This window comes from Heterodontus francisci, chromosome 2 (genome assembly GCF_036365525.1).
Source record: "Heterodontus francisci isolate sHetFra1 chromosome 2, sHetFra1.hap1, whole genome shotgun sequence".
In the NCBI taxonomy this organism is placed as follows: Eukaryota; Metazoa; Chordata; class Chondrichthyes; order Heterodontiformes; family Heterodontidae; genus Heterodontus; species Heterodontus francisci.
In genome coordinates, this window is record NC_090372.1 from 14389975 (window position 1) to 14413173 (window position 23199).

At 40.7% G+C, this 23199-nt stretch overlaps 1 protein-coding gene across 1 annotated transcript in view; it reads right to left on the reverse strand.

Annotated features, from left to right (window-relative positions):
* Positions 1-23199, reverse strand: part of cdyl (chromodomain protein, Y-like) — a 175834-nt gene that overhangs the window by 30952 nt on the left and 121683 nt on the right. Inside the window, exon 2 of the mRNA XM_068054498.1 lies at positions 20660-21326. Within this exon, the coding sequence (XP_067910599.1) occupies positions 20660-21326 (667 nt within the window). The remainder of the gene's footprint in view (positions 1-20659; positions 21327-23199) is intronic.

A 23199-nucleotide genomic window follows, 5' to 3' on the forward strand; every position in this document is an offset into this window, starting at 1 on the left:
CTCCATGTCTCAAATTACTCATATACTGAATCCCAAAATATTTTCTGAAAGAAGCCTACCTACTCTGCATTTGAATGAGTCAATACTATCTGCTTCCACCATCTTCTTACCTGTTCCATAGACTTAACTACCACCCGTTCACTAAAATAATGGTTCTACAGACAATTTTTGAATTTACACCTGTTCAATCATGGGCCGTGTCGACTCGTTTGACGGTTCTGTACTAGGTGAAACAACTTGTCATGGTTGTTGCAATCCAGTTAGAGACTGTTAACTTTTAAAAAGAGCAAGTTGCATTCCCAATTACTGAAAAAATTACACAAAAAACTTTACTGTACAAGAGTTAAACAAAGCAAAATACTTCCATCTTAACATTACAATTTGAAATTACATAATTTAAAATTAAAATCTTAAAACATGAAGACATACACTTTAAACTCTAAATCTCAACAGAACACTCCTGTTTGACTTTTACTTCCACCCCAAGAGTTCACTTATACTTTATAGTGGTGGTTTGTTCCCTTCTCCTGGGACCAATCCAAAGTGTAACACAGCTCTTAGAAATTCACTTCAATTTTCCTTAACTTCTCAACTGTCTTCTGTGGTAGGAGATCTCCTGGGGATTCTCCCGCTAGCATCCAGCTAGGCAATTAACTCTCAACGCCTCACAAATCTGGATTTCCAGCTTGAGCATGGACTCAAAACAGAAACATACCCGATTCCTGATGTTTAGTTTAGTTTAGAGATACAGCACTGAAACAGGCCCTTCGGCCCACCGAGTCGGTGCCGACCATCAACCACCCATTTATACTAATCCTGCACTAATTCCATATTCCTACCACATCCCCACCTGTCTCTATATTTCCCGACCACCTACCTACACTAGGGGCAATTTATAAAGGCCAATTTACCTACCAACCTGCAAGTCTTTGGCATGTGGCAGGAAACCGGAGCACCCGGAGGGAACCCACGCAGACACAGGGAGAACTTGCAAACTCCACACAGGCAGTACCCAGAATTGAACCCGGGTCGCTGGAGCTGTGAGATTGCGGCGCTAACCACTGCGCCAATGTGCCGCCCAAATGATGGACACACTGCTCTGGAGTACAGCAGCTTTCAAAGCCAACTGCTTTCCAAAAGCCAACTCATTGTCTGTCTCAGCAAGCACAGAGATTAAAAAAAAACACCTGACCAACAGGCACCCCCTACATCATCTATCTTTATAGCAACGTGGTACCTGTAGGATATCCTAGAAAGCAATTTAAACCAATTACCTCCAACTCCCAAAACATCTGATTTCTGATACCAACATGAATAATTGATATTGCTAATAAAGACAGGACAATTCCTCCCAGACTTTCTGGCTACAATTTCCAACTGAATAAGCGCACCTGCTGTTTTATGGATCTCACCTCTCTAACTCTGTAAGCAGACATGGAGATATCTTTGAAATTTAAATCTTGGGTGGTCTGGCAACTCTTTGAAATTCTTACAACTACACATTTCATTTGTCCAAAACTGAAAAATGACCTCTAAAATATTAATACAAACCACAAACTAGGTGATCATAACAAGGTCTATATTATCCAGTCCATTTAGAATCCTAAAAAACATCAAGCTCATCACCTCTCAAATTTCTTTTCCAGTGAGAACATACCCAGTTTCCATAACTGTTCCTCATAATCCAATCCCTCCATCCCCATAACTATTCTGGCTGCTCTCTTCTGTATCCTTTCAATAGCTGCAATATCCTTTTTGTATTGTGACAACTGGAACTGTACACATTATTCCAAGTGTGATCATACCGATGATTTATGAAGTGAGAGGATTTACCTCACTATTTTGGCTCAGTATCCCAACATCTGATTTGCTTTACATACTGCTAATCAGCATTGTTGCAATTAATTCAATTTACTGTCAATGCATATTATTTCTGTTATTGCAGTCTTGTAGCAAAGCACAATTGGAGAAAACCGTATATAAATCTCACCCACATTTGATCACCTTAGGTTAAGTTTTTGTATTTGTTTTATTTTTTTTGTGTCTCAGACTACTCTTGTAAGCAAGCCCTAGCTTCCCATCTCCTAAGAAGTGCTTCCACTTGCAGAATGCTAGGCCAATTTGCTGCACTGGCTTTCTCATGTGGTTCCCCTTGTCTTTGGAAGATGTCAAAACCCCATTACAATAGGCTCTGACCTAGGCTTCAACTGCCAAACATTTATTAAACAGTAAAGGATCATCAGCAGTAAAACAGTATATAATTTTACTGTAGTTAATTTTAACCAGCTCCTCTTGTAACAACAACTTGCATTTATATAGTGCTTTCAATGTAATAAAACATCCCAAAGCGCTTCACAGGAGCTTCATAAACAAAATTCGACTAATGTTTACAAGGTGGAGGACTTTGTAAAGGGGTTTAAAAAGCACGTGACCATAGATTTTATAAATAGGGAAGAGTACAATAGTAAAGATGTAATGCTAAACACAAATCATGAAATAGGCTGCAGTTAGATTATTTCCAGTATCAGACACCCTACTTTAGGGAGGATGTCAAGTTCATGGAAGGGGTGCAGATATGATTCAATATACTAATGATGATAGTCTTTTTTATGAAAGGAGACCAGAGAAACTGGATTTCCTTTCAGTAGAACCGAAGGTTAAGAAGAAATCTGGCAGAGGTGTTCAAAATAATGAAGGTACGGTGAGGTCTAGGCTATAGCAGAGTTCTGCTTTAGGCTTCTAAACTGATGCAATTTTGCAACATGTCAGCATTCTAAACTTTGTCATTTGGATAGATGGCACAGCAGTCAAAGCTTACAGAACAGTTGGCCTCCAGAGTCAGTGTTGTAATATAAACAAGGGGATACATGCCTCCAGAGGCAAGGAATTCCATGTTACAAGATAAATTTGCTCTTTGCAACTGAGGGCAAAGCACCATTAGAAACTAGAGCCATCGTTTATTTTGGCCACTGGCTACCTGACAACAGACGAGCAACACAATTCTATGCCGCTTGCCTTCCTCAACACTGGGGAAAGCTTGCAGCCAGAAATGAAGTTACTGTTGGTACCTACACCCCAAGGACTGCAGCAGTTCAAGCAGGCAGCTCACCACCTTCTTCTCAACGGCAATTAGCGATGGGCAATAAATGCTGGCATAGCCAGCGACGCCCATATCCCCCGAATGATTAGAAAGAAATTCCCTATTACTGATGTAAGGCCAACAGTTCCCTGTTTTTTCTCTCCCTCCCTTCTTAAATACCAAGCTGAAGTATAATTCAAAATACTGCAGTTAAAAAAAAAAGAGCTTTTGTAGATCCCCCTTTACTGCACTTGTTTGACTCTGTGAATTCATCTTTCCACAGCAACTTGTATTTAACACTGAAAAGCATCCCAAGGCACTTCTTAGTCATAATCAGACAAAAATGGATGCTGAAACAGAGGAGATATTAGGACGGATCACCAAAATATTGGTCAAAGAGGTGGGTTTTAAGGAAGGTCTTGAAGGAGCAGATGGAAGTCGAGATCATGGGGCCCAGGCAGCTGAAGGCATGCCTGTCAAACATAAAGTGAGGGAAGGGAGGGATCCACAAGAGGCTGGCAGTAGGAGGAGTTGTAGGGCTGTAACAGGTTATAGAGGTAGGGAGGGGAAAGGCCATGAAGGGATTTAAAGATAGGGTGAAAATTTTAAATTTGGAGATATTGGAGGATTGAAACCAATTAAGGTTAGCAAGGACACAAATGACAGGCGTGAACACTTACCAAGCAGGCATTAAGATTCCCTATGTTAAAATTATGAAATCAGATGTCAATCTTGGCTCACCTGTCACCTCTGAATCAGAAGGTTGTGTGTTGAAGACCCAATCCAAAGACATGAGTGCATAATCTATGCTGACCTTTCAGTGCAGTACTGAAGGTGTGTTGCACACTTGGAGGTGCTGTCTTTCAGATGAGACATTAAATTGAGGCTCTGTCTGCCCTCTCAAATGGGTTTAAAGATCACATGGCACTATTCAACAATAGATTTCTCCCAGTGACCTTGGTTGATATTTATTCTTCAATCACCAGTTAAAAAATAGATTTTGCTGGTCATTTATCTCATTGCTGCTAGTAGGATGTTGCTGTGTGCAAACTGGCTGCTGCATTTGCCTACATTACAACACTTCAAGCCTATTTTATTAGCTGTAAAGTGCATTGGGACATCCTGTAAAAGTGAAAAGTGTTGCATCAATGCAAGTTTGTTCTTTGTCTAGAACTATTCAAATTTACAACACAGAAGGCCACCACTCGACCCAACATTGTTAAAGCAATCTAAAACCAACTAGCTGCATGCTCCCCGCATCACCCTATATTTTCCTGTTTCAAAACAGTTATCCAATCTTCCCTTCAAAGATGCAGTAGGCTCTAATTCAACCACTCCCAATTGCAAAGCATTCCATGATGCAACAATAAAGTAAAAACATTTCTCTGACTCACTCTTCACTTAGTGACTATTTTAAACTGATGATCCAATGAGGAAATAGTCTCTCTATTCACTCGATTAAAGCCCTTTATAATTTTAAAACCTCCATTAAACTTCCTCTTCTCTGCGCCAGTGGAACATTCACTCCCTTCACCTCCAGTGTAACATGGCTGCAGTGTGCATCATCAACAAGATGCACAACAGCAACTTGCCAACGATTCTTTGGCAAAACCTCCCAAATCCGAGACGTCTATCTCCTAAAAGGACAAGGACAGCAGGCACATTGGACCACCACCACCTCCTCCAAGTTAGACACTAAAATTCATAGAGAGAAGTGAAATTCAATCTGCCACTTGTCTGCTTATTCTGCTAGCCTATCTACGTCCTGTTGCAGTCGACTGGCATCAACCTACACTTGTGAGGAATTAAGTATTTTAACTCTGTTTTCTCTGTTCATAAACTTTGGCATCTTTGCAATGAGTTTATATCCCACTTCCTTGTTTGTCCTCCCCTAATTTATTAACTCACATTTTTCCATAGTAACTCACGTCTGCCACCTGTCTGCCTTCTGCTAACCTTGGTCTTTCAGTATACTTTTACAGTTCTTCTTGCTGTTTGCCAAACCTCCATACTTTGCCAGTACATGTTATTATGCTGCCTATGTCCAAGCCCAAATCATCCATAAGTATAGTGAGCAGAAGGTTGCCCAGCACTGAACCTGGCGATGGACCTCCAACCTTTCTCCAATCTGAGCGACACCTATAATTTTAGCACTTTGAGCCAACTGTGCAACTATGTTGCTGCATTTCCTTTTGTCTGATATGCCTGATTTCCTGCTAGAAGCCTCCTGTGAGACACATGATCTAATATCTCCTGCAAATCCAGATACTAATCATAGAATTTTACAGCACAGAAGACGGCTATTGAGGCAATTGCACCTGCGCTGGCTCACTGAAAAAGCTCCTTTAGTCCCATGCTCGTCAAGCAACAAACCCTTTTTATTTATTTCAAATATTTAGCCACTTTTGTTTTAAAAGGTATTAGAAATTATAAATTACACATTCACACTGTTTTTTGTCATGATGTCCTATCAGTCTGCGGCATAAAAACATTCTCCCAATACCTCTTTTTGTTCTTTTGGATTATCTAAAAATCTACGATCTCTAATGATTCACTGATGACCGGAAATAACCTTTCCTGATGGTCCTCTGGGTTCTTCACACAAGAAAGCTTTTCATCCCTGGCATCATCTTAGTGAATCTTCTTCAATCCTTCCATGTCTTGACATCTTTATGTTAAGGCACCTAAAACTGGAAAATACTCTTAACTGTGGCCTAACCAATGAATAGCACAGGTTCATGATTACCATTTTTCTTTTGTTCTATCTAAAAGCCTAAAAGACTCCATATACACTTGCTTCCAACCACCCCAAGAACACGATCAACTTAGCTTCACACTTTTAACAATTTGTACATCTGAACCTCTTAAGCTCTTTGTTCAAACACTTCACCATTTAGTGTACATACTACATGCATATTATCTAGTCACTTTTTCAAAAACTTCACTGAACTTGTCAAACACAAGTCACTTTTGTAAAAAATCTTTGCTAGCTGCCTTGATTAACCCGTGCATTTCGAAATACTCACTAATGTTTAGAAAGTAAATATCCTCAGTCAGTGACATTCTTCTGCAAAGAATGCAGTCTATTTGATGAACTGAAAGCAAAGATATTAGCAGTGCAGAACAGGGGCTGATTTACTTCCATTGCACTTGTATGGGAAACTGAAAGGCAGAGAGATTTTGCACCCTACAGAGTGCAGGAGAACTGAAACATGTGGGATGTTATATAGCTTTAGTATACTATGAATGGTTGATTAAGAGATTATAAGCACTGCGTGTTGCTGTGTGTCCATCCTGTGAATAGCGTCTCTGCAGAATGCTCACTTTGTGTACAAAGATACGTTGCAAGACGACAGAATCTGGGAACGTTGTTCTCTTTCAAAACAAGCTGTTTATACATTTGCATTACCGGCTACCACAAAACACATTTTTACCATTCCTAATCCATTATTTTCCTTAAAAAGTACCAAGACAAAATTACATAAAAATAAGATGGTGTAAATACTCAGCAGGACTAAAAGCGCCTGTGGAGAAAGAAAAAGTTAATGTTTCACGTCTGTAACCTGAACTCTCAGACCTGAAATGTTAACTCTTTTTCCCCCACAGATGCTGCTGAGCATTTCTTGCATTTTCTGTTTTTATTTCAATTTTCCAGCATCCGCGGTATTTTGCTTTTGAACCTAGAGAAGAAATTGTGTTGACAACTGAATATTTCACTTACGCCCTTTCACTGTACGGGGAGGTAGTAGAGAAATTGGATAGTATAAAAATTAAAAACAGAGGGTGCACTTAAAAGGTTGGCAGCACTCGAAGTAGAAATGTCACTCGGTCCAGATGGACTGTATCCTAGGTCGCTGAGGGAAGTAAGGGTGGAGATAGCAGAGGCTCTGGTCACAATCTTTCAATTCTCCTCAAGAGTGATGCCAGAAGACTGGAGAACTGCAAATTTTACACATCCCTGTTCAAAAAAAGAGGGGGAAAAGCCCGGCAACTACAGGCCAGTCAGTTTAATATTGATGGTGGGGAAACTTTGAGACAATTATCCAAGGCAAAATTGTCATTTAGAAAAATATGGGTTAATGGATTTGATAAGGCAAATCATGTTTGACGAACTTGATTGAGTTTTTCAATGACGTGACAGAGAGCACTGACAAAGGGAGTGTGGTTGATGTATATATGGACTTTCAAAAGGTATTCGAGAAAGAACCACATAATGAACGTGTTAGCAAAAGTGCCCATGGAATTAAAGGGCAGTAGAAGCATGGATATAAAGTTGACTACAGGACAGAAAGCATCAAGTAGGTTGTTTTTCCACACTGGAGGGCCGCATACAGTGGCATATCCCACGGATCAGTATAATAAAAACAAGAAATGCTGGAAATACTCAGCAGGTCTGGCAGCAGCTGTGGAGAGAGAAGCAGAGTTAACGTTTCAGGTCAGTGACCCTTCTTCAGGGGAATATAGGGACAGGTGAGGATGTGGTAGGAATATGGGATTAGTGTAGGATTAGTATAAAATGGGTGGTTAATGGTCGGCACAGACTCGGTGGGCCGAAGGGCCTGTTTCAGTGCTGTATCTTTAAATCTAAATCTAAAAACAAAGAACTGGCAAATATTAGAAATGTAAAAGGTTATAAGCAAGTAAAGCGGGGGTGGTGCAAGAGCTAACAAAGGAGAAGGTGTAAATAGGACAAGGTCACAGAATAGCTGACCAGAAGGTCGTGGAGTAAAGGCAAACAATATGTTAAAGGTGTGTTGAAAGACAAAGCATTAGTACAAATAGGGTGTTAACAGACCGAAAATTGAACAGAGGCAAGTACAAACATGAAAAAAACCAGTGGGTAAACAAACTAAGATGTATTATGACTGCTGCTTTACATTTTACATGACTAGGACCTGGGTATACAAGGTATAATTACAAAGTTTGCAGATGACATGAAACTCAAATGTAGTGCAGAGCAAGGAGATTACTATCAGACTTCAGGAGGACGTAGAAAGACTGGTGAAATGGGCAGTCACATGACAGACAAAATTTAATTGAGAAGTGCAAAGTAATGCACTTTAGGCGGAAAAATGAAGAAAGGCAATATAAACTAAACTGTTTGATTTTAAAGGGGGTGCTGGAACAGAAACACCTGGGGTGCTTGTACGCAAATCTTTGAATGTGGCATGACAAGTTAAGGCCGCTGTTAAAAAAGCATACAGGATCCTTGGATTTATAAACAGAGGCATCCAGTACAAAAACAAGGAAGGTATGCTAAATCTTTAAAAACACTGATTAGGTCTCAACTGGAGTACAGTGGCAATTCTGGGGACTACACTTTAGGAAGGATCATAGAATAGAATCATAGAATGCGTCAAGGCCTTAGACAGTGTGCAGAGGAGATTTATTAGAATAGTACCAGAGATGCTAGCCTTCAGTTAAGTGGAGAGACTAGAGAAGCTGGGATTGTTCTCAACTTGCAAATTTTTATAGCGCCTTTAACGTAGTAAAACCTCCCAAGGCACATCACAGGAGAGTCATCAAATAAATTTGACTTGAGCCACTTAGGAAGATATTAGGGCAGGTTACCAAAACTTGGTCAAAGAGGTAGGTTTTAAGGAGTGTCTTAAAAGGAGGAGAAAGGGAGAAAAGTGGAGTGGTTTAGGGTGTTAGCAGCTGAAGTCACGGTTGCCAATGGCACAGCGAATATAATTGGTGATGAGTGAGACACCAGAATTGGAGAAGAGCAGAAATGTTGTAAGATTTTAGGGCTGGAGGAGGTTACAGAGATAGGGAGGGAGCAAGGCCATGGAGGGATTTGAAAACAGGAATGAGAATTTTAAAATAAAGATTTGCTGGACTGGGAGCCAATGTAGATCAGCAAGCACAGGGGTGATAAGCGAACAGGACTTGATGTGAATTTGGATATGGGCAGAGTTTTGGATGATCGCAAGTTTATGGAAGTTGCAAGATGGGAGGCTGGCGAGGGCAGTACTGGAACAGTTGACTCTAGAGATAATACATCAATGAATGAGGGTTTCAGCAACAGATGAGCTCAGGCAGGGGTGGAGATGTACAATATTACAGAGGTGGAAATAGGCAGTCTTGGTGATGGAGTGGATACGGGGTTGGAAGTTTGTCCAGGGTCAAATACAACACCAAGGTTGTAAATGGTCTGTTTCAGCTTTAGACATTGGCCAAGGGACAGGGATGGAATCTGTGACTAGGGAAAGTCGATGGTTTCATTCTTTCGAATATTTGGAGGAAATTTTTGTTCATCTAGTACTGGATGTCGGACAAGCAGAATGACAAATCAGAATGACAAATCAGAGGCAGGCAGTGGTGGAGCAGAGAGAGATGGTGGTGGTAGGAAAGAGCTGGGTGTCCTCTGTGTAAGTGTGGAACCTGACGTTTTAATTTCGGCTGATGTCATAGAGAACATGTAGATGAGAAATAGGAGGGGGTGAAAGATAGAACCTTGGTAAACTCCAGAGGTAACAGCGTGGGAGCAAGAAAGGAATTACAGGTGATTGGATAGATAGGACTGGAACCAGATAAGACTGTCCTGTTGAATGACAAAGGCGAGGCACTGGAAGAGGATGGCTTAATCAACTGTGTCAAAAGCTGCAGACAGGTAGAGAAAGAATAATTTACTATGGTTAAAATAACACTCATTTGTGACTTCGATAAAGGCCATTTTAGGCTGTCGAAGGGGCAGAAACCTGATTGGAGGGGTTCAAATATGAAGTTGCAGGAAAAATGGACATGTAATTGGGAGGCAATAACATGTTCAAGGATTTTGGAAAGGAAAGGGAGGTTGGAGATAGGGCAGTAGATCACAAAGACAGAGAAGTCAAGTGAATGTTTTTTGAGGAGGGGGTGATGACAGCAGATTTGAAGAGGGAGACAACATTACCTGATGAAAAGGGAACTGTTAACCTTCTCTGCTCTAAGCTAATATTAAGTGGGGGGGGGGGGGGGGGGGGTGATTTATATAGGAGGTGCTCAAAAATCATGAAGAGCTTTGATAGAATAAGGAGGAACTATTTCCAGTGGCAGAAGAGTCAGTAACCGGATACATAGATTTAAGGTAACTGGCAAAAGAGACCAGATGAGGAGAATTTGATTTTTATGCAGAGAGTTATGATAATCTGGAATGCGCTGCCTTAAAAGAGTGGTGGTAGCAGATTCAATAATAATTTTCAGAAGAAAACTGGAAAATTACTTGAAGGGGAGAAAGTTGCCGGGTACTGGAGAAAAGGAAGGGGAATGGGACTAATTGGATTACTCTTTCAAACAGCTGGCACAGCACAATGGGCTGAGTGGCCTCATATGCTGTATAGTTCCATGATTCTATGAATCAGACTCATGACAAATAAATAGCTTTAAGATAATTGTCCAAACTTGTTCCACTGTAGAGTGGCACAATAATTTGCTTTTTTTATGCATAAATGTACCTTTGAGTTGATTTCTTTTCAGCCATGCTATATGACCTATTTCAATAATACAGTATTTTATTTTTGTAACAATTCCTATTTGGCTTACGATATACCATGGAGGTGAAATTCAAATTCGTCAGGGACACAAAACCGGCCTGAAGCTAAATCTAACTCCTCATGGTTAGTATCTTTTGCTTCGAAAATTTATAATTGATCCCCCTTCAGGGGACACCTGACATAATGCAATAAGTGCACTTGCAAAGTTGTCATAATTTGATTGATGTCAAGTTCAGCAGAGGAAACCCAAAAGTGATTTTTTAGAAGAAAGTACTGCACATATCTAAATGCTGATTCAAAGGCTGATTTGATTTCAGAGTTCTCGTTTTGTCCATCAATCCCTTAATTTTTTCAATTTATCATTTTAAATAAAACACTGATGCATTCTTTCTTGTAATCATTTTTTTTTTTGGATGGCAGGGTGGTTCTGTTTGTAGACTACAGTTTAACGAGTAACATTGCTTCTCTGTTGTGTTGAAAGGAGGTATGTTTCCAACAAGAGTTTGATAAATAGCCCATTTTTCCTACTTCAGGTAGAATGGCTTGCCACATAATAGGAAAAAGACAAATAATGTTCGTAGTTAGCTAACTCAATATTATTACATTAGGGAGTCATTTTAGAAGATTTGGAGAAAGAACAAATTAATCACCAAGATACCGATGATGGAATTAGCTGCGCTATTAGGGAATCCTTACATTTCATATTCCATTTGTTTCAAAAATTCTAAACTACTTTGCTTTTTCAAATCAGGTAACACGTGAAACTAACCATTTCAGATTTTCACCATGATTTTAAGAAACAATTGAGCAATACTCACAGGATTTTTTTTTTATTCTTTCATGGGATGTGGGCATCACAGGCCAGACCAGCATTTATTGCCCATCCCTAATTGCCCTTGACAACTGAATTCAGAGGGCATGTAAGAGTCAACCACATTGCTGTGGATCTGGAGTCACATGTAGGCCCGACCAGATAAGGGCAGCAGAGAACCAGATGGGTATTTACAACAATCGACAATGATTCCGACTAGCTTTAAATTCCAGATTTATTAATTGAATTCAAATTCCACCTTCTGCTGTGGTGGGATTCGAACCCATGTCCCCAGAGCAATACCTGGGTCTCTGGGTTACTAGTCCAGTGACAATACCAGTACGCCACCGCCTCCCCGATGCAATTGACCGAACAGTAACAATTAACCTATGCATATAAATTAAACTGAGTGATATCGCAAAGCTGCCTTTTGGACCAGTATTTCAGTCAAGGGGTTAAAGAACAGGTGTTATATCCCTACTTGCTTCTTCTGTGTTGAGTTGTGTTAAGTGTGGGGGTGTGGCAGGGAGAAGACACTGGTCAATGTTTATTGCAAGACACAGCATGATTATGCGGGGTCACCCTTTTGGTGGCTAGCCAAAGAGGAATTTGGCAAAGTTCTGATAACAGTACAGCTGTCTCGACATTGGCATGAGATTTAGACCTAAATGACTTCAAGAATACAATTGATGACGTGCCTTTATTGGTGGCAACTCATCGGTGCTTTACTTTGGCTATTTAGGTTTGCTGAGAGTAATGAGAACACAGTCTTACAATTCACTTGCCAACATTATGCACTTGTTTAAAAAAAATTAAACTATGTTTGTGTTTTTTTTATTCCAGGCTTTGGACTAGCATTATAAATTTTTAAGGTATGTGAAATAAATGCAGCATTGAACAGGAGGAAATCATTTATGAACACTAAGCTTTCCAAATTCATGCACTATTCAAATACTTAATACAAATTCAGGTTTATGCTCTACAAGCCATGTCAGACACAACTAACTAAACTCATTTGAATAAGAAACCTTGCAGACAGAAGACTTCCAAACTATCATTGCAGACTAGACTTAAATCTAGATCGCATAGGTGAAAAGGCCACAGTGGTAGTTCACTGTAACAAAGATTAGCAGAGTGTCCTTTTATTTTCAAATACTATTGTAACTGTAAGATTAAAAATTGCCCATGATTACTGCAGCAACTTTCCTACAAGTCCCCATTATTTATTGATTCATACTCTGTCCTACCGTGTAGCTGTTAGGGGGAATATAAACTATTCCCACCAGTGACTTCTTTCCTTTGCAGTGGCACAGAGTTATGAAATATCTCCTTAAATCGCAACAAAGATATATTCCATTGAGAAAGAATTACTCTATGAAAAGGATGAACCATGGACGGCTAACTAAGGAAGTTAAGAATGGCATCAAATTGAAAGAAAAGATCTACAATGCTGCAAAGATTAGAGGTAGGCCAGAAGATTAGGAAAATTTTTAGAAATGAGCAAAGGATGACTGACAAAAAGAGGGAGAAATTAAAACGAGAATAAACTAGCAAGAAATATAAAAAGACAGTAAGAGCTTCCACAAGTATATGAAAAGGAAGACAGTAGCTAAAGTAAACGCTGGTCCCTTAGAGGATGAGACTGGGGAATTAATAATGGCAAACCAGGAAATGGCAGAGACCTTGAACAATAATTTGTATCGGTCTTCATGGAAGACGACACTAAAAGCATCCCAAAAATAGTAGAAAATCAAGAGGCAAAAGGAATGGAGGAACTTGAAACAATCACTGGAGAAAAGGTACTAGGAAAACTAATGAGGCTAAAGGCTGACAAGTCCCCTGGACCTGATGGTCTGCATCCTAGGGTCTCAAAAGAATTGGCTGCAGTGTTAGTGGATGTGTTGGTTGCAATCTTCCAAAATGTCCTAGATTCTGGAAAGGTCCCAACGGATTGGAAAACTACAAAGGTAATGTCCCTATTCAAAAAAGGAGGGAGACAAAGGAGGAAACTATACACCAGTTAGCCTAATGTCTGTCATTGGGAAAATGGTGGAATCCATTATTAAGGAAGCAGTCGCAGGGCATTTACAATCAAGCAGAGGCAACATGGTGTTACGAGTGCTTTTTTTTGCCAAATTTTGAAGACTTATGTCTTAAAACTGAAAAAAGGATTCCATAGATGCTGGACTTTGTGGTTTTTTTTTTAAAAAGAGGTCATCGGAAGGTCTTTTAGACTTGGTTTATAAACAACAGCAACTGGAAGGCACCTGTTTTCAGATCTGGGGAAAGATGTTTATAAAGAAGTGACAGGATCAATATTTATAGGAGGTCAGGAGGCTTGACTCCTGAGATTTATTTTGGTTTTGCTTCAGACAGGCATTTGGGGTATGGACAGTGTTTTGAAAAGGAGTAAAAAAAAATAACCCACCAAGGACAAACCCCAAATCAGACTTTTCCAGCTCTTTGAAAAGCCTGCCAGTTTTTCCATCTCTTTGGGAAGCTCTTGGAAGAGAGTGTAAGAAATAGAGAAACTGATGCTACACTTCTCCAACAAGGCCTGCCCAAACTGATAGTCAACGTCGCCTGAAAAGAACTGTTCTAGGAAGATCCCAGTGACAGGCGTCTACACGTATTTGGGCACCAAACCAAAACCAAGGACATCTGACATCTTTCCATATCCTTTTTTTGCAATTATATTTGGCCATTCTTTTCTGTTTGTTTTTTTTTGTAATAGAGCTCTAAAGAGAAAATCTCTTTTTGGTTAACATATGCGTATGTGGCTAAGGTAAAACAGGAACTTTCATATTTTAATCGGTGTTAATGCTTTGCTTTGTTACTGGTTATATCTTGTTTTATAATAAATTGATAAATTTGTTATTTATTAGAGAAAGCTGGTTGGTTTATTTAATTCTGGGATAAAGAGTAGAGCAATTGATAAACCGTATCGTTAACTGGGTAAAAGTTTAAATATATGTTGTGACCTGCGGAGAAGTGGAACTTGAAAAACAGATCACACCTCCCGCCTCAGTCATAACAATGGCTTCATGAAAGGGAATTCATGTTTGACAGATTTTATTAGAGTTCTTTGAGGATGTAACAAGCACTGTGGATAAAAAGGAAAAAATAAATGCAGTGTATTTGGATTTCCAAAAGGCATTTGATAAGTTACTACATAAAAGGTTACTACACAAGATAAGAGTTCATGATGTTGGGGGCATGGTCAGAGGATTGGCTAACAGAACTGGGGCATTTTCAGCTTGGCAAAATGTAGCAAGTGGGGTCACAGGGGTCAGTGCTGGGGCCTCAACCATTTACCATATATATTAATTATTGACTTTGATGATAGGACAGAGTGCATTGCAGCGAAATTTGCTGATGATACAAAGATAGGTGGGAAAGCAAGTTGTGGAGGAGGACACACAGACTGCAAAGGGCTATAGACAGGTTAAGTGTGGGAAAAATTTGGCAGGTCGAATATAAAGTGGGAAATGTGAGCTTATCCACCTTAGTAGGAATGGAAAAGCAAAGTTTTATTTAAATGGAGAGAATGCTGTAGTACAGAAAGATCAGAGTGTCCTCATACATGAATCACAAAAAGTTAGCATGCAGTTTCAGCAAGTAATTAGGAAGGCAAATGGAATGTTGGCATTTATTGCAAGGGGGATGGAGCAGAAAATCAGGGAAATCTTGTTACAATGGTACAGGGCTTTGATAAGACCACATCTAGAGTACTGCACAGAGTTTTGGTCATTTTTATTCTTATATGGGATGTGGGTGTCACCGGCAGGTGAGCATTTGCTGCCCATCCTTAACTACCTTGAACTGAGTGACTTACTAGGCCATTTCAAATGGCAGTTACGAGTCAACCACATCGCTGTGAGTTTGGAGTCACATGTAGGCCAGACCAGGTAAGGACAGCAGATTTCCTTCCCTAAAGGACACTAGTGAATCAGATCGTTTTTTTTTTTTTTACAACAAATGATAGTTTCATGGCACCATTACTGAGACTAGCTTTCAATTCCAGATTTTTATTAATTAATTTCACCAGGTGCCATGGTGGAATTTGAACCCATGTTCCCAGAGCATTAACCTGGGCCTCTGGATTACCAGTCCAGTGACATTATCACTATGCCACTTGCATTGGAGACAGTTCAGAGAAGGTTCACTAGATTTATTCCTGGGATGAAGGGGCTGTCTTATGAGGAAAGGTCATGGAGTCATACAGCACAGAAACAAGGTTGAGCAGATTGGACCTATACTCATTGGAGTTTAGAAAAATGAGAGGTGATCCTATTGAAACGTATAAGATTTTGAGGGGGGGTTGACAGGGTAGATGCTAAGAGGATGTTTCCTTGTAGGGGAATCTAGAACTAGCGGGTCACAGTTTCAGAATAAGGGGTCTCCCATTTAAGATGGAGATGAGGAAGAGTTCCTTTGCTTAGAGGGTCGTTAATCTTTGGAATTCTCTATCTATTCTCTAGGGGAAGCGGTGGCATAGTGGTAATGTCACTAGACTAGTAACCCAGAGCCCCAGGCTAATGTGCTGGAGGCATGGATTCGAATCCCACCACGGCAGATGGTGGAATTTGAAATTAAATTAATAAATCTGGAATTAAAAAACTAATCTAGTGATGACCATGAAACCATTGCCGACTGTTGTATAAACCCATCTGGTTCACTAATCACTAATGTCCTTTTGGGAAAGAAATCTGTCGTCCTTACCTGGTCTGGCCTACATGTGACTCCAGACCCAAAGCACCGTGGTTGACTCTTAAATGCCCTCTGAAATGGCCTAGCAAGCTATTCAGCTGTATCAAACCACTACAAAGTCTGAGAAGGGCTACAAAGTCTAAGAGAAGGAATGAAACCGGACGGACCACCTGGCATCGACCTAGGCACTAGAAGTGACAACAGTGGACTTCAATGTCACTACCAAAAATGGCTCAGTAGCACCACTACTGACCGAACTGGCAGAGTCCTAAACTGCGAGACTGGCTCTACGACAGGTGGGGACGGAACCAACAAGAGGGAAAAACCTACTTGACCTCGTCCTCGCCAATCTGCTTGTAGATCCAACTGCCCATGACAGTACAGGTAGGAGTGACCACTGCATAGTCTTTGTGGAGATAAAGTCCCATCTGCACACGGAGGGTACCCACCACTGTGTTAAAAGGGATAGATTTCAAACAGATCTAGCAACTCAAAACTGAGCATCCATGAGGCGCTGTGGGCCATCAGCAGCAGCAGAATTGTATTCAACCACAATCTATAACCTCATAGCCCAGCAAATCCTCCAATACCAACAAGCTGGGGGACTAAGCCAAGTTCAATGAAGAGTGCAGGAGGGCATTCCAGGAGCAGCACCAGGCATACCTAAAATGAAATGTCAGTCTGGTGAAGATACAACACAGGACTACTTGCATGCCAAACAGCAGAAACAGCATGCAATAGACAGAGCAAAGCGATCCCACAATCAACAGAGCAGATCTAAGCTCTGCAGTCCTGCCATATTCAGTCCTGAGTGGTGGTGGACAATTAAACAACTGACAGGAGGAGGAGGAGGCTCCACAAACATCCCCATCCTCAATGATGAGGGAGCCCTCCACATCAGTGCAAAAGGCAAGGCTGAAGCATTTTTTTTCATCTTCAGCCAGAAGTGCCAAGTGGATGATCCATCTCGGTCTCCTCCTGAGGTCCCCACCATCACAGATGCACTCTTCAGCCAACCCAATTCACTCCATGTGATATCAAGAAACAACTGAAGGCACTGGATACTGCAAAGGCTATGGGTTGACAACATTCCAGCAATAGTACTGAAGACTTGCGCTCCAGAACTAGCTGTACCACTAGCAAAGCTCTTCCAGTACAACACAGTGGCGCAGTGGTTAGCACCGCAGCCTCACAGCTCCAGCGACCCGGGTTCAATTCTGGGTACTGCCTGTGTGGAGTTTGCAAGTTCTCCCTGTGTCTGCGTGGGTTCCCTCCGGGTGCTCCGGTTTCCTCCCACATGCCAAAGACTTGCAGGTTGGTAGGTAAATTGGCCTTTATAAATTGCCCCTAGTATAGGTAGGTGGTAGGGAAATATAGGGACAGGTGGGGATGTGGTAGGAATATGGAATTAGTGTAGGATTAGTATAAATGGGTGGTTGATGGTCGGCACAGACTTGGTGGGCCGAAGGGCCTGTTTCAGTGCTGTATCTCTAAACTAAACTAAAACACTGGCATCTACACGGCAACGTGAAAAATTGCCCAGGTTTGTCCTGTGCATAAAAAGCAGGACGCCCAACCCGACCAATTACCGCCCTATCAGTCTACTCCCGATCATCAGCAAAGTGATGGAAGGGGTCGTCAATAGTGCTATGAAGCAGTACTTACTCAACATTAACCTGCTCACTGACACTCAATTTGGGTTCTGCCAGGGTCACTGAGCTCCTGACCTCATTACAGCCTTGGTCCAAACATGGAGAAAAGAACTGAACTCCAGAGGTGAGGTGAGAGTGACCACTCTTGACATTATGGCCGCATTTGATCGAGTATGGCATCAAGAAGCCCTAGCTAAAATGGAGTCAATGGGAATCAGAGGGAAAACTCTCTGCTGGTAGGAGACATACCTAAGACAAATGATGATGATTGCGGCTGTTTGAGGTCAATCATCTCAGTTCCAGGACATCACTACAGGGGTTCCTCGGGGTTGTGGCTTAGGCCCAACCATCTTCAGCAGCTTCATCAATGACCCTCCTTCCATCATAAGGAGAGAAGTGGGGATGTTTGCTGATGATTGTACAATGTTCAGCACCATTTGCAACTTCTCAAATACTGAAGCAGTCCATGTCCATGTACAGCAAGATCTGGACAACATCCAGGCTTGGGCTGATAAGTGGCAAGTAACATCCGTGCCACACAAGTGCCAGGCAATGACTATCTCAAACAAGAGAGAATCTAACCATCTCCTCTTGACATTCAATGGCACTACCATCGCTGAATCCTCCCCACTATCAACATCCTGGGAGTAACCATTGACCAGAAACTGAACTGGTCCAGCCATATAAAGGCTGTGGCTACAAGTAGGTCAAAGGCTGGGAATTCTGCAGCAAGCAACTCACCTCCTGTCTCCAATACCTGTTGACCATCTACAAGGCAATTTGTATGTTCGTATGAAGTCAGGAGTGTGATGGAATACTCTCCACTTGCCTGGATGGGTGCAGCTCCGACAACACTCAAGAAGTTCAACACCATCCAGGACAAAGCAGCCTGTTTGATTGGCACCCCATCCACCATAGATACACAGTTGCAGCAGTGTGTACCATCTACAAGATGCACTACAGAAACTCACCAAGGCTCCTTTGACAGCACCTTCCAAACCCACAACCTCTACTAACTAGAAGGACAAGGGCAGCAGATATATGGGACCACCACCAACTGCAAGTTCTCCTCCAAGCCACACACCACCCTGACTTGGAACTATAGCACCATTCCTTCACTGTCACTGGGTCAAGAACCTGGTACTCCCTTCCTAACAGCACTGCTGGTGTACCTACACCCCAAGGACTGCAGTGGTTCTCAAGGGCAATAAGACGCTCACATCCCCTGAACGAATAAAAAAAACCAGAAAACAATGAGTCAAGGGTTATCGGGGGGCAAGCAGGAAAGGGGAGTTGAGGCCACGATTAGATCAGGTCTTACTGGATAGCGCAGCAGGCTCGAGGTGCCGAATGGCCTACTCCTGCGCCTGTTTCTTATGTTCCTACATAGCTAAAAAAGTTTGAGGAGGTGCTTGTACACAAATAAATCAGCCAGCACAACGAATGGTTGGTAACAACGATCAGGGTACACCTTTGTCCAAACCTTGAGTGCTACTGAAAAAAAGTCGTCTGAGTAAAGTGGATAAAACACACTTCATACTCTCACCTACTTTTCCACTAAACTTATTAAGCAGAGGAAAATAATTTCCATAAAAAAAGCAGACAACTTAAGAGCTCAGACATGAACAGGCTCTGAAGATGAAATGTAGGGTTGCGGTTAGTGAAAGGTGACGAGGCTTGGGATCATAAAAAGGGGGAGGAGAAATAAACGCATAAAATCTAAAAACTGGAAAAAAGCAAGATATACTCAAGGAGAAAAATTCAGTACCGTGAAAGGACACAAGGAGAAATGTCAATGTATCTGGGAAATGAGATGGGAAAATGCAGAATCAGAACTTTGTGTGGAGACTTCAGAAGACATTTTAGATCTTTTCACTGAATATACTGTTAATAAATTATAAGCTTCAATTTGTAAGTTAAGGTCAACCTTGACTTAAACGGTCATATATGGCATATATCATATCAAATTTCAAAATGCATATACCCTGACTTAATAAAATACATCATTTATACAATCAAATAAACAGTACTTTGTTCAAAATACCTGACAAGGTTAAATACCATGGAATCACAATGTTTTAAAAAAATAATTAAAATGATTACATTTGCAATTTCTAGCACTGAAAAGAATCTCTTTAAAGAATTATTTTGACAAAATAAAGGAGATGATGCTTCTCTCTCAAAGCCAGCAACTGTGTTTTTATTTTGCCACTGCAGGAACAGTAGTAGCTGATTTTCACTCCAAATTCTTGGCAATCTGACTGCAATTTTTGTAATGGAGTTATGATGTAAAATTCAATGCTACAATTGACATTCCCTGCATCTCAAATAACGAGGGTGCATTGCATTTAGTATCAAATATCCAATAACATAAAAAGATTTAGTGCAAGTTTTAAGTTTAAACATAAATGAATGAAATGCTCAGCACAATCTATTACATTTGATATAAACCCCAGTAAATTTCAACACACAGAAGGGAATGGGGCACAGAAACTTGATGAATTTTTGTATTCCGGAAGTGTGCTTTTATCGGCTAATATGGATCACTACTGATGGCATGCATCACAGACCACAAAAATAACACACACATGAATGTTATGAAAAGAATCGGCAGAAGAATTATGCAGAGTTTATTCGTGTGGACATTAGAATAGTTATTTTTGTAGAATTCTATTTGTATTGGAGGATGCCAAAAGCCAAATTTTACTTAAAATGCTTAGATGCCACCTTGGCAACTGATGAGATTGGGTAAATATTCTGCTTGTTTTTTTACGTGGCAAGGTACTGGAACAGATTTCATTTGTAGCTCTATGGAATGTAACCTCAAAGCTTCAAAATAATCAATCTTCAGAGCTGTTGAAACAATTTTTCAATGGCCAATTATTCCGTTTGTATTAAAATGAATATACAATAATGCAAACACACTTACCTTTTCCATTAAATGATAATGCTGAAGCTGTTGCTCCTGTCACTGGCAGTTGCATCTGGGGTGATGATGGTTGTGTCCTTGGTCTGGTTCCCATTCTGGCTCTCTCTGTTCCAGGGACAAGCAAAGCTCCAAATGGCTTTTCAATAGCCAGGTCTGGTGCTACAGAGTCTGGATTCTGTGCCATTTGCTCTAATCTATCTGATGAGGTATCCTGAAAACCATCAACAACTATCCTATTCTTTAGAGGGCTTCTGGGAACTAGGATTTTGATGCCAGATTTAGTAAGGTCCATCGTCTTCCTACCGGAGAAAGTCTGTGAGCTGGTTTTTCGATATTTCTGGTGACTTGACAAGAATTGGCTGGAGCTTTTTGAGTCACAGTCTTTACCAACACCTGGAGATCTGGGAGAAGACTTTGACAGAGAACTGTTGGTCGATCGGGAAATCTGTTTTCGAGCATTGTTTAGAGAGTGTTTGTTTGCTCTGGAAAAAGGTCCATCTTTCAGTTTATCACTGTGCTGCCTGTTAAACTCCAGAATATACTCCTCACAGTTCACCAGATGATGGTCTGGTTCCCATGTGTCATCATCACTGTCATAACCTTTCCACCGGACCAAGTACTCTGTTCGCCCTTTTTTATTTTTCCTCTTGGCCACAATTCTCTCTACCTATTAAATCAGGAAACAAAGGAATCAGTGACACAGAACTTGCTGTGGGTTAGGCGCTAAATAATGAGGGTTAACTCTCCTCTGCTGATCTTAAAGGAGTTATTCTGGTAAATGACTAGAATTGTGTCCAAACTTTTTTTAAATATTTGCACAATGTATAATAGAATTATAATCTGGTCAGGAAATGTACTATTAGATCTGATGCAGTAACTTTACATAAAAACCATGCATGGGAAATACAGCAGCTTACAATTGTATAGTTGCTGTAGTAGTATAGGAGAATATATTGCGCAATAAATAAAAAGAGCAGGAAAAGATTATGAGGCTCAAAAAGCTCATCCCTTTTTGATTGATTATAACCATACTCACCCACCTTACTTAGAAAAATAGCAACATACAGGAATGTAAAAGAGCACTGCAATCCATCTGATTGCACTCTACCACCTCCACCCCCATCCCCAACTGTCTTGAGGATATTCCTCAAACCTGCCACTCCAAAAATTAGCCAGCTGCTTCTTGAACATATTTATATAATTTGTACTAATAACTTTTCTACAGTCCATTATCCTCCACCTAATTTAATTTCTTACTGCCTAATTTTCAATTTGTCCCCTGGCATTTAAACCTTTGGCCTGGACCACCTCTCTCAATCTCCTTCATAGTTATGAAAATGCAATTAGTACCCTTGAAATTTCCTCTCTTCTAAAGGGACCAAATCTAACTTTCTTCTCCTTAGGACTTAAACTCATTGTTATCCAGATTATGCTTTATTGCTGCCCATAAGAGCAATATCCTTCCAATGATTAGGTGATCATAAACAAACAGAGTGGCCCTTTTGATCTGTACTCTACTTCTCTGCAGCCCAGTCCATTACTTAAAACAAAACCAGAGAACACTGGAAGCAATTAGCAGATCAGACAGATTTACTTCAGATTTCCAATATGTGTTCTTTACACTTCCAGTAACTTACCTGCCTTTTTTCCTAACTGGTCTTTATAGATTTATCCACAACAACTTCTAGATACCCTTCCTGATCAGCATACTGCACAATACAGATGACTTCTTTTGCCTCCTTGCTCTCATACAAAATTACTTAAATGTTAATCAATGTTGAACTACAACTGCTTTGTTGGATTACTTAAAAGATCTAGTCCACACTTGTTATTCCAGACAAAGCCTTTGCTGCAGGACTTGTCTGATCAATGGGGTCCCAGAATATCGTGTTTGAATTGCATACTATTAAGAAAAGTAATAAACCCAAATGTATGATTTACGAAAGTACAGTAAACTGAAATCTCTTGCAGTATTTTTGTGAAGTGTCTCTGGGAAATGTGCCACTGTTTGCTCTATTCCTTAACCCCCACTGGGAGCGCAATCTGCCAACAAGTGAGGGAATAAGGCCACCAGGGAGAGTGATCAGGACTTGCTTGGAGAAGAGAGAATGAGGTAGACAGACACGTGGCAGAAATTGCGATTGTAACATGATGGGTAGCAGATGGAAACAGGCAGTCCATGACAGTTACTGGGTTCAGATCCAACTATTGCCTGGATACTATGACCAAGCGACATCAGTACAGCAAGGACATTAGCTGAGGGAACGAGGTAGCCATAGTAGCATCAAGGCTTCTGTTTGGTAATTCCTTCTTCGGCAAACCACGTGCAGGAAATGACCAAAACTGTCTTGATTCTAAACAGGAGAATCACAATGCAAGTTTTCCAATTTCAGATGTACAAAATGCATCCTTTTGAACATTCTCCGAAGAATGTGGAATTATCAGAATCCAGATGAAAGATCCAGAATACATAGAGCTAGTTGTATATTGCTTTTTCTCTGCTCCACCCTTCTCAATTGTTTTGCAATGGTGCGTTCACT